General features: G+C 39.6%; 1 protein-coding gene across 2 annotated transcripts in view; it reads left to right on the top strand.

Annotated features, from left to right (window-relative positions):
• The window catches only part of sdr16c5a (short chain dehydrogenase/reductase family 16C, member 5a), a 39,007-nt gene that overhangs the window by 9,572 nt on the left and 16,344 nt on the right, over positions 1-13,091 (top strand). For both annotated transcript variants that reach the window (XM_072363513.1, XM_072363514.1), the window contains exon 3: positions 10,446-10,577. In XM_072363513.1, coding sequence (XP_072219614.1) covers positions 10,446-10,577 — 132 coding nt within the window. The remainder of the gene's footprint in view (positions 1-10,445; positions 10,578-13,091) is intronic.

A 13,091-nucleotide genomic window follows, 5' to 3' on the forward strand; every position in this document is an offset into this window, starting at 1 on the left:
TTGTTTGTACTTCCCAATCAACATGGAATTGAGCGCACATGTCGGAGTACCCGACTCCTCTCTGTCCATGCCCCTACTTAAATATGCAAATCATATGTAAATGAGCCCTGCACCTGCGATTTCTCTCTTTGCACGATCAGAAAATAAAGAAAAAAGACGGTACGATAAAAGACGAAAAAAAAGAACTTCACGGAAAACAAGATGGAGGTGCTACTTTCTGAAGTGGAGGCCCGCAAAAATGTGGTCTTTGGCACGCTGTTCTCCGATTTAAGCAGCAAACGTAAGAGGAGTGGGTGGGAGAGCATGAACGAGGCCTTTAATGCTGTGAGGTCTGAGAAGCGCACACAAGCAGAGGTGAAGAAGAAGTGGTCCGATATTAAGGTAAATGTGAAGTGGAGACTGGCTGCCCACCGCCGAAGTGTGGCCAAAACAGGCGGGGAGGCTGTTTGAACAGAGAGTCGGCACAACTATGGGTGACACTGCTCTCTCAGGGGTGGTGGGTGTGGGTCTCTAATTACCCCCCAAGGTAAATACCTATGTATTTGTGTAACTCACAACAAACGTGTTCATACAGTAACCAGTGCAGAAGTGCGCCGGGGAAAAAGTGAGGCTGATTAAGACATTTAACACTTTACGCATAGGGTTATAAACATTTGCACACAGAGACGATCAAGGGCTTGTTATAAATATCTTAAGCTGTTGTTTAACCAGCAAAAAACAGCACTTTAACCACCAACTATGATGCTGTGAAGACGGGATAGAAATTGGGGGCGCACATGCTCAATGCACGTCACGGGGAATAATATTAGGGCAAGTACACGAATAAAGTTACTCACCAAGAAGCCACCCATCGCGCACAGAACCAGCTTGTAACAATTCTGTTACTGAATGTATGAATCGTGCGTTGAACCAGGCCCCCCCCCACAAAGCATTTGGAATGAAAATGTTTCCTGTTGATATACAAATTCATCATGTGATGACGCTTTTATAGCACTGTGTCGATAGCTCCAATTACATTAGGAAAATCGGCTTTCGCTTCAAATTGCGCTTCAATGTTGGCCTGTTCAAACTGCATTGTGGGAATTTGATATACCTGCTGAGATGCAGATAATTCCGTCCCACTCAGTCCCAATCGGTTGACCAGCTCCCTCTGGAATGCTTAAACCCCAGTGTGCACATCACCTGTGATACAAGCAGCGCATGGCCCCTCGCTGGGTTGCGCTCCAGCACCGGCCGCAGCTCTGCGCAGAGTTCCAGGAGGATTGCCCTCAAAACGGCTGATGAGCCAGTTGTCATCATGTGCCAGCAAATCCTCTGTCTCTGAACACACGCTTTCTTCCAATTGTACCATTTACAATGTCTTCCAATACCGCTAAAGCAGCCATTGTTTTCAATGGAATGCATTGCAACACTTTGCACATGCTTTTATATCCACTCTAACTGTAATTGCAGACACATGGGTGTGTTAACAGTTCATCAGTGTTAATTGTTCATGTGTCTCAGATGTGTACATCACTCATTCTGAGGACAAATTGTGTTCACATTTATTTATTATGACAGTTTCCCAACATCACCTCGCCAAGTGTTGCCAAAGAATCAACAGCTGTAGAAAAATGCGTACGACAGCCCTAAAGTTGGCGTGAGGCACCGCACATTTCCACGATCATTTTGCTCTTGATACATCTGATCGTTGACGTGAAAAAGTGTGTACGCCACTTTTTTGTGCATACTCACCCTTTGTACATGAGGCCCCAGGTCTCTTTGGTTCTCCTGAGGGCTCTCACCACATCCTCTGTGGTGAAGGTGAAGGCAGAGTGTTTGTACTGGGTTTTTTTTTTTTAGCTTCTTCAGTTTGCATGGTGTTGTCTTTCTCAAACCTGGTGAAGAAGGAGTTTAAGTCATTTGGTAGAGATGTACGGCTGCTATTGTCCACCTCAATGATGTTTTGGGGGCTGGCGGTGATGTTAACAGCAGCCATATTTTTGAGACCAAGCCTAGCGGAGATCCCCCTGTGTGGATTTTTGCTCCACGGATGGTCCCACGGATGGTCGGTATCGATCCCTTTTTTATGAAATGTTTTGGTGCCAGTTCTGCATTCTACTGACACAAATTGTGGAAGCAGCCCATGTCAAAATTTTTTGGCACACAGATAGGTTTATACCGACCATGGCTGAAACTTCGCCATCAAAAATAAACTTTATCCTCTCCATTCGTAGGTCCTCTGAGACTCGGGTCTTATGCAGCGTATTGTGCTGGTCACTGCAGCCAACAACAGAGCAACTGACATGCTTAGCTCTCAAATTCACCATACTGCTAACTGTTTTTCTTCGCTGCGATGAATGAAATATAGGCGCGTCACCTGAGCTTTGCTGTTTTATAACCTGTAGGGCGTGGTGGGTGGAGACTGGGTGTTGGCCAGGGAGCAGAATCTGAATGCGTCGCCCAGACTAGAGGGACAAGAGAGTGAGTTGCCACAGCAGCGCACGCGAAATGGACGCGGTTGTTGTTTTTAACACTAGGGGGGGTTGTACACACCCCGAATTCAAATATATTAGTGTAGAAGAGCTGGAAAAGTGATTTTTGCATAACATGTCCACTTTAAGTATCTGGTTATCTTTTTCACAAGTAATGGTAGGTTGGAGCGAGAGATGGACTGACAGGCTTCGTTAGGGGTAATGAGGGCGCTGCGCTGGACTGTCGTGGTCAAGGGGGAGCTGAACCGGAAGGCAAAGATTTCGATTTACTTATCCAACTTTCTCCAACCCTCACCAATGATCTGGATAGGGGCCAAAAGAACGAGATTATGGATACAAGCAGCTGAAATGGGTTTCCTTCGGATTGTGGCTGGGCTTAGAGATAGGGTGAGGAGCTTGGACGTCCAGAGGGAATTTGGAGTAGAGCTGCTGCTCCTCCGCATCGAAAGGAGTCAACCCAAACCTTTTAGAAGCAGGTAAGACATGTTGTGGGGCAGTGTGTGTTTATATCAGCGACACACTGTACCAGAATGCCACAAACACTGTTTTCAGCTGGCGGAGTTCATCTTCATCAAGTGCTGACCCTTCTATCTACAAAAGGAATTTACATCTATTCTACTCGTAGCTGTTTACATCCCTCCTGGTAACACCAGGTATAGGAGCGAGTCAATGAATTAACTCTACCGATCCATCAGTGAACAACAGACACCACAGCCAGACGGGTTCCTCATCACAGCAGACTTCAATCATGCGGATTTGAAGATTTTATCACCCAAACTACATCAACATGTGAACTTTCCAACAAGAGAGTACAACTTACTGGACTTGGTGTACACATCCTGCAAGGGAGCAGACAAAGCCTCCCCTCTCCCTCACCTTGGTCTCTCTGATCACATCGCCATCATGCTGAAACCTTCATACTCCTGCACTTTACTACACCATTTGCCTGTTGTCACCCCTGTTGTTGCCAATTGTCAGACATTGTCATATCTGCTGTTGACTGTCTATGCATATTTCACAAGCTACTCTATTTTGCACATCCTCTCTCTGCATTACCATTACTGTATTTACACTACTGCCATACTGTACATAAGCTCGATATTAATTTTTATTATATTATTGACTTTGTTTTACATTTTTGTTCTTCTTTGATACCTCAGTTTCTTTGATACCTCAGGTTCATTGCAAAATCCTTCTGTCACAACCGGGGGACTGGGATTGTGCATGGTGTGGAGCGTGGCGTGGAGGAGGTAGGAAGCTGATTTATTTAACAAAAGGAACATAAAATGTGCCTGAGCCGGATTACAATAAATCTAAAGTGTGAAACAAAACAAACAAAATGTGACTATGGCTGTGGCTATGAATAAACATGAGGCAAAAACCTGACGTGGAAAACCATGAACAGAAATGACGGTGCATCAATGTCAGTGAGGATTTTGCAATGAACCTGAGGGAACCTGGAAACTAAATACCGTGGTGAGGTGATTGCAGATGGTATGCAACTGTGAACAAAAACAGGTGACATGGATGAACCTAATGACGTGGCAAGGGTGACTGGGGAAAACAGCAAAAACTAATGACTAAACAGAAAACTGAAAACAAAACTATAATCAAGACAGGAAAATCAAAAACACAAAACCCAAGACATGTCAGACTGTCACTTCTAAGTACCTTGGAGAAGAGCTTTTAAGTCAGGAATTCCTTTTTATCTTAGAACTGATTTAGGTTATACCCACAGATGTTCTTGATTTATCACCAACTATCACATTTCCTAGAGCTTGGGTAAGCACTCATTCAATTCAGTTCAGTTACAACAAATGTCATCTAAAGGAACTTCAATAATACAGTCCAATTCAAGCCAGTTCTAGTTCAAGTGATTGTAATCATAATCCAATCAAATCCAAATAATTACATTTAAAATAATCCAATTCATACATACAAAGTCAATTCAAAAACAATTTCCTAACTAAGGAAACCAACAGATTGCACCAAAACTTATCTTCAGTCCAATCTCCTGTCCTGAGCGTGCCTGAGGAGACTGTGGAGAGAAACAACTTCATTTTAACAGGAAGAAACTTCTGGCAGAACCAGACTGTGAGGGACCGAGCTGGTCAAGCATGAGGACGCAGATAGATTAAAAAAAGAAACTGGTTTTATTTACCCAAAGAAAATAATATCAGGGCCCTTAAAAGAGGTCAAATGAACAAAACAAATTAAAGTCATAATAACTTCAAACCAATTGTTCAAATGATAAGTAACTTAACACAGAAACCATACTAACTTAACAAAGAACCAAACTTACCTCCCAAACAGGAAACAAAGGAGAACTTAAATACTGCCTGATCAGACCAATTTTCAACACAAGAGGGGTAACACATACTAAGGGGTAACACCCCCCAGCACAGATAGAAGAAAGGAAAACGGGTTTAACATATAAAACAAATTTAACAAAGTTGAAAATACAATTAGATCTAAATGTGCGCGCTTACAAACAGAAATAATGTATTTCACCTTAGTTTAAACAAATATGTAAACAAAATGACATCAAGAAATACACATAACATAACTGAAAGTGTTGGTGCATGGGGTTACAAACTATTTAGCTGTGCGTCTGTAGGTGCAGCCGTCACACAGACTCAGGAAGGGTGGCCATCCGCCTCAACCAGCTGGGGTTTGAGTGGACAGAAAAGAGGGGACAACAAACACCACAACACCATTCAAAGGATACCTGTTGGAACAGGGAAACACAAGTTAATGACAACAGTAATGCCAAATGTACATAATATCATATGAGAAATTAAACAAGGGGGAAAAAAGAGCAAAGTGAGGAAAGGTGTGACATAAGATAGCTGACTATAACAGCTTAACTATTCAATGTTTCAGGCTCACCTGAGTCATCCTTAACTATGAGCTTTATCAAAAAGGAAAGTTTTAAGCCTAATCTTAAAGGTAGAGAGGGTGTCTGCTTCCTGAAGCCAAACTGGCAGCTGGTTTCACAGAGAGGGGCCTGATAACTGAAGGCTCTGCCTCCCATTCTACTTTTAGAAACTCTGGGAACAACAAGTAAACCTGCAGTTTGGGAGCGAAGTGCTCTGTTAGGAAAATATCTTACAATGAGATCTTTAACATATGATGGAGCTCGGTCATTAAGAGCTTTGAGCACTCAATAGGTTAATAACAACCTGGTTGCATAATAACAAACTTGTAACTTGGACATGGCATTCCATGTTATGAATTCATGTGATACAATAAAATAATAATTTTCCCAGTATATTCCCCCTGTTTATGCTGATTATCAATCACACGTCATCATAAAACAAAAGTAGTAAAAAAGCATGTGGATATTATATTATTGTCTTACTTCTTATGATTTTAAATGTAATTTATAGGTTATTACACTTGTGACATGAAAGTTTTGGCAATGTGCACCTTTTAGTGAGAGTAATCTGAATTGCCCAATAAAGTTAGTTGAGTAGATGGAGATTTGCCATGTTGTGGGCAGAAAGCATCACAGGGCTTTGAAGCCCAAAATCAACAAAGTGAGTATAGAATTCTACGCCATGATTAAAGGAACCAACGCAGTCCATTTAATTAATCCTGAATCATATCTTTAAACAAAGCGTGTCGTACAGCAGTCATACTTTGTAAGGCTTGGTGTGTAGTACCACTATCAGTGGTCTTCTTCAGTACAAGTACAACAGGAAGTACCAATTATAGCACAAACTCTTCCTTGTGAGGCAGTGAGTTGATCCAAAACCATTCTGTTTTGAAGAGAAACTAATCTCTTGGTTTCACATGTGACAGTTCATTTTCAATTTTCTGTACCACTCATCGTGTTCGTAAGGTTTACATCTGCTGTCGTAGACTCATTTGATGTACAATACAATGTCATTAATCCTTTGGTTTGAACAGATTCTTCTAAAAAAAATCTGTTTGGGCTGTGTTTGTTGTACATGGTTCAGTGCAGGTTTGCAGATACCCCTAGATGGACATAAGGCTTTCACACTTTATGTTTTTATGTCTCATCTTAAAACTTTAATTCTTTAAGAGAGTTAGATTATTTTGTTTTTATTTTCATCCTATTAGGTTTCTTTTCTTTATTCATTCTAATTTTTTTAAGTTTTTGTCTTTTATATCGATTTTTATGATGCCACATTTGTTTTTTAACGAACTGGATAAAGTGCAACTTCAGTTTTTAGTTTTTATATCAAATCCCCCTTTCGAATATTAGCTAGACATTGTTTTGATACTAAGATTTTAGCTTTAGTTTTCTAAAATGTTTGTGTAGCTGGTTACAGGATTAGATAGTGGCTCTGGACTCAAGTGTCCCGATGATGTATATCTCAGTTAATTAAATAGAAAGACTTATTTTGGAAAGTCTTGCTAAACTATGATTGATCTACATGCCCCGCTACCACATTGAAAATCTAGTTTCTGCTCTTCAACTGTGATGATGATAATGTGTTTGTTTTTTTTACAGGCTTACAATAGACTTCACTATTGATAGAAACAATTATATCCTGTTTATACTTAATGCTTACTGGAAACGTCAAAATCCAAAAAGTTATGAAAAGAGTAAAAATCATCTAACAAACTATTATTTAAGTATTCTGGATCTGCAAGGATCGTCCAAACCAGAGTTTTCAGCCAATTCTTGGGAGAGTGCAGTCAGCTCTTGTATGGCCCGTGTAACGCTTCCATCTGAAGCTGTGTCACTTGGAATGAGTGTACAACACATATCTCTGAACATTATGGTAAAACATAGAGTAGCATAACTAGTTGAACCATGACACATGTTCCCATCCAGTTTGCAGCACAGGTTTGAGTGTTTTTCCTTCGCAGAACCACCAAATGTCAGTGCGTGTGGTGGTGTGATTGGTAACTCGCACATCCTGAATGAGACTGGAGTTATAGTGACATTAAACCCGGACAGTGTCCCACGTTTGGCCTATTTCCACTTCGGTGGATACAGGTCTAATTGCCAGCATACGGGTAAAAGTACGGTGGATGAACCACAGTTGCCGGGGGAAACAGGTGGATGGTACAGTGTCAAGAAGGTTTAGGGCACTTAAAACCTGTGGGATCAATGTCAGAGTTCAATGGGAATGGAACTGTGCCTAAACTTGGCCAAGCTGCGGTGCAAGCTAAACAGTCTTGTTTGGGTCCAGTTTTGTGGACTGTGAAAATTAGCCAATCCAACCATTCATTCTTTTCAGTTTAACCAGTTCCAATAGCTACAACAATTTGGAGAGCAGAGATATTTAGAAAAGTTTCTATGGGTCTAGATGGTTGTGGAGGTGAGATGGATTAGTTTTTGTCTTAGCAGTAGTTGCATACTACCATCATATGGTAGTATTGACTACAGATGTACATTAAGTAATACTTTTTGGACAGCGGCTCACAAAGATGTGTAAGTGTACCTGTACATCTCTACTGGAGTTATCACACCCTCGGAGTTCTTTTGTACATCTGGGTTTTGGATTGTTATATACACTGGATTGCAGTTATAAGTGCACAGGAAAGTGGTTATTCCCCTTGCAATACTCCATCTTTGTCTCCTTTTATTATGTGGGTTTGTCCAATCATTCAGATCAGTGGAAAGGAAAACCTGTTCCCAGGTAGGACAGGGAAATCCAGTACAGAAATACTTCTCATTTGCATAATAATATTCATCATTACCATTGCAGTTGCCAGCGGCACATAAGCCAATGAAGAAGGTAGTACTCTCTCCCTCACACAAATTCATCGTTACCTTGTCTTCCTTGTTGGGTTGGGATTCGCTGGCCCTCTTATTTCTATGATGTGCTTCACCGGTTCGATCCGATGAAATACGTAATCTTAGGCTGGTGTGGCTTGTGTGTGCCTCTTGGGTGTGGTTGCTACAGGTGTAGGCTTTCATTTCCTGTAGCTCAAACCATAACAGGAGGGAAAACAACAAGAATAGTTAAAACTGTCAGACAAAACATTGTGCCTCTAAGGCCACACATGCTAGGCTGCCTAAATGGGTTCCAGGGTCGGCCTCTTATTCTGTCCATTTTAAAACAAGTAATTCAGCAAACCTTCTGTTGGCCTCTTCACCCTCTATTTCCTCAGAATGTTGTTGGTTGCTTCACCGAGTCCTGCAACTGGATGTGCCTTTTGTCCCAGCGTCAGGAAGTGTTCCTATTGATGTCACTTCCTCTGGATTCAGACTTACACTACTGAGGTGGTGGGTTCAGAGTATTTACAGCTCACCTGAGCTCTTTTTGCAGTGTGGCAGATAGATCCAGAGGTCCTCTCAGCGATTTTATAACTTTGATGAAGACCAATCTCTGGGATTCACCGCAGACGTGGACTGTTCAAGTTTCTGTGTTGAAATAGAATTAGCAGATAGGACACTTTTCTTAGCTAATATTTTTTTCAGCCAGAGTTTCTTCAGCTGCTTCGCCACTCCTGGTCTCAGTTGTGGAATGACGTCTTCCATAAATCACCTCAAATGGTGTAAGACCTGTGCTTGTTGGTACTATGTGCATATTTAGCTGTACTAGTGGTAGACTAGTCTTGGATTTAATGGTTCCATTGAATCTTCCTACTTATCCTGCTGATTGTAGACTTTGGCTACTGTCAATGCATCCGGGTGTGCACAAGAGAATATTTCTGCCTGTTTTGTCTGCATATCAGTTATCAGATGTAATCCCAATCAATCCAAATTCAAATTTATATATAAAGCACATTTAAAAACCGCAATAGCTGACCAAAGTGCTTTTCACTAAAATAATTAGAAAATACATTAAAAAATGAATAAGTGAAAAGACACAGGTGCATCGTAGAGATTTGTCAGCTTTTAAACACATTTAGCTTGATTTATTTATTTATTTTTTTTCCAGAATACCAGCTACGTTGTAAAGTTTGCCAAATGCTGTGGGGCAAACCCAGCCTGGTTTGAGGATGGAGACACTGCAAGGAGGGAGCAGTACTTATTTCACTGCCATCTTGCATGGAGAAAACTTTTATCTGTCATTTGACTGGTATTCAATCTGCAGCTGTTGGTTTCTTTGCAAGTTTCCAAAAGTAAAAAAGTATTGGTTTTGCATATGACATACCTGATGACAATTTCAGGCAACAATGTTTTTTAGACTTTGTTATTTTAGTTTAGATTCACTCTTTTGATTAAATATATTTGTTAGTTTAAGCGTCATTTGTTCATTCATTTTCATTTATTCTGGCTCCTATTTGCATTTTTGCTTTGCTTTTCTTTCTCAAACACTCATCTAGAAGTTGTTAGCTTAATGTTGCATTGGTTCCACATCCTTACATGCATCCCCTCTCATGGGCTCATTGTATAGTAGCATACCTACAGTGTGATATATATTATTCTTGTCCACAAACGTATTTATCCAGTTGACCACTTGTCATATATCTTCTTCTATATCTCTCCGACCCAGGTAATGTTCGAGCTGGCATGGCATAAGTTATATTTATCAGCCATGTAGATTTTGAGGTTGCTGGAGGATTCTACGTGGTATTTGAACCACTGATTTGCTTATACAAGTTATTATGTAACTTGTGTTAAGTCAGCCTGTCTCTTATGTGAGCCCCTTTCTCATTTGCTTGGTGACCTAGCATAACAGATGTTTAAAGTGCCAGGAATACCAGAAGCATCCTCACCATTAGGGAAAAGCCCTTTTACCAATGTAAAATTACAAATGTAATATTTACAATACACAATGTACAAATATTTCTAGTATTTCCTTGAATATTTTTTTTGTTGAAAAAATTGAAAGACTTTGTATATTAGATACTTATGAACCATTTGTTTGACCTGATCATGCTTTTTACGTCATATCGTGCTTTCTGCACCAATGTGCAGGAAAAAGTAGAAAAACCTCCTGAGGCTGTAATCTGTGCTGACATGTTTTTTTTACCTGTAACATGATAGCTTACACAAAAAGGGATTGATCATTCATGACTTTTTTTTTCTTTTTCATGCAGGTAAAGCGTGAAGTGGGTGATGTCACCATTCTGGTGAACAACGCTGGCATTGTAACAGGAAAGAAATTCATTGATGCTCCAGATTCCCTGATTGAGAAGACTGTGGAGGTCAACATCATGGCTCACTTCTGGGTCAGTCAGACAGCACAATTAATTTTGATGATGATTCTTCTGTTAAATATACATTTAAAGTAGCAAACTAATGTATTGCGTCTTTTAATTACTATGATGTTGCTTTTGGCAACTTTTTCATGAATACAATCCAATGTGAAATCAGATTTTTATTTGTGGTTTTGGAAATTTTATCTGTGACATCTTTCAGTATCTGAGCTACCAACCTCAGTACTCTGCACGCTACGTACATACAAGTCGGTTGCCTCTGATGTCCATGAATCCCACGTAATTGCTACTTGCCTAGCTTTACTTACATAGTCCTTTACCTGGGCTTTATTTTTGGCTGTATGAAGCATCTAGATCTGTTTTGTAAAGTCTGGTTTGTGATGGTAATGATTCCTGGGTCTTCATCAGTTGGTGGAACCAAAGTTCTCTATGACCGAATAAGTCCATTAATCCAAAGCAGTTTTGGTCAGTCACCACAGACTTGATGATTCTCTTCTCTCAGAATTAGACCACAAAGTTGACAGCACCTCATCAATTCTTGGCTGATTAGTTGGGCTACTTCTGTTCCTTGAAGTGCCAGGAGTTTTATCACAGTGAAAATGGCTAACTTGGTTCCTTTTATATGTTGTATTATCAAAGTATCCAAATTTTTGCAAGTATTTGATCTTTTGTACTTTCTGATAAATTCAGTCCATTATGTGTACAGGTATCTACTGCATTTTTATTACTAACTGTATTTTATTAATTCACTATATTATCACATCAATGTAATGCTTGCATAACATTGGAGGTAACTTCTTCTCCTTTGTTGGTGTTTTAGGAAATTGACCATAATGTTTCATTGGAATCCAACTTTATTGTTCCGTTTTGGCAGGAAGATCACCAGTTGCTGATGTATGGAATAATTGTTGTTGCAAACCATTAATTATGGTATCTCACTGCACTGGGCTGAACCTTTCACATCCACATCGAGATGCATCTTAGAATTAAGAAATTTCAGCACATCTATGAAGCAATTTATAAAATAAAGGGTTGACTGTGAGTTAACATTGTGATTAAGACAAGTGAAACACATCAGTGAGCCAAGTGGCACTCAAGATAGGTCAAAGGATGTGACAGGAGAGGAAGATGACATCTAATTATTGTAATGAATATACATATACAGTATGTATATACATATTTTGAACATAAGTGTTTAGAGTTGTCAAGAATCTTTAGAAGAGTGAAACACTGGATGATTTTAAAAAAAATCAGGTGCACAGACACAGGAGAGAACGGTTGATGATGGAGAGAATTCAATGAGAAACAACTGGTAGGTTGGTGGTTATGTCAACAGGACAGGAAGAAAGATGTGTCTGTGGAAGTACAGCCTGGACAATACAAAGTAACTCTTATATTTTGTTGGACTACCAAAAGCTTTGATCATGGCATGTATTCACTTTAGTATTGTTTTGATAAGCTTAGTCAAAATGCTTATTTCAAATAAAGTTTATTTTAAATAAAGTTTCTCTAGCTCATCCCAAATACTCTCAATGGATTAAGGTCTAGACTCTGGGGAGGCCAGTCAATATGTGACTCCCTGAACCACTCCTTTACAATTTTAGCCTGATGAATCCTTCACTTCATCTTCCTTTCTTCTTACACCAATGAGCACATTACTCTGTAATTTGGACATTTTCCTTATGGTTCAGATTCCAGTCTTTATCCTCTTTTACAAATTACAGCCTTTTTCCAATTAGCCTCACTAATAAGTTGTTTCTTTGTGGAAATGCTCTTACTTGAACAATCAAACATGATGTGGAATTCAGCTGATGACTTTCTTCATTTTGATCTTATCAAACATTTAAGTTCCTTCTGATCATGATAGTTTAAGATTGTCTTCCAACCAAAGCAGTGCTTTTTCAAAGTCAGGCTCTTAAATATTTTCCTAATTTATGATGGTAGCACAGTAAATTAAACTCTGCTGGCGTGATAAGAACTTTGGTCTGAACTTTGCTCTTCAGTCGATGATCTTGTTAACAAGAAATTTAAGGATTTGTTGGTCTTCAGCACACCTGGTTGCAAACACCAGATGAGACTGATTCATAAGAAAATGATTAATATTTAACAGAAATCTAGAGCTGTGCTTGTTGTGTATTAGGCCAGAGAAATATACTGTTTAAATAAAATATGCAGATTAAATGATAATATTAGTCCTGTCACATAAAGAACTTTTAACTATGGGCTTCTCCTCAGCTGTTACAACCATTTAGTTTTTTGTTGCTTGTGTAGCATTAAGATTGACTGTACTATCCAAACATCATGCATCTTGATATCTAACAACTTGGTCACTCGCCCTGTACTCTTAAAATGTAGTATACATGCCTTGAGCTCACAGGAACACTATGAATCTTGTGCTTAAGGTCTAACTTTTAGAAATGTGATATGATGTATCTTTACTTGTCCTTGCTACTTGCTGACATAACACTTGATGTAAAATAGTTTTCTTGTTATCTTATCATTGCTGGCATTGCATGTAAATTCTTA

This window comes from Leuresthes tenuis, unplaced genomic scaffold (genome assembly GCF_036924035.1).
Source record: "Leuresthes tenuis unplaced genomic scaffold, fLeuTen1.0.hap1 SCAF_14, whole genome shotgun sequence".
Taxonomy (NCBI): domain Eukaryota; kingdom Metazoa; phylum Chordata; class Actinopteri; order Atheriniformes; family Atherinopsidae; genus Leuresthes; species Leuresthes tenuis.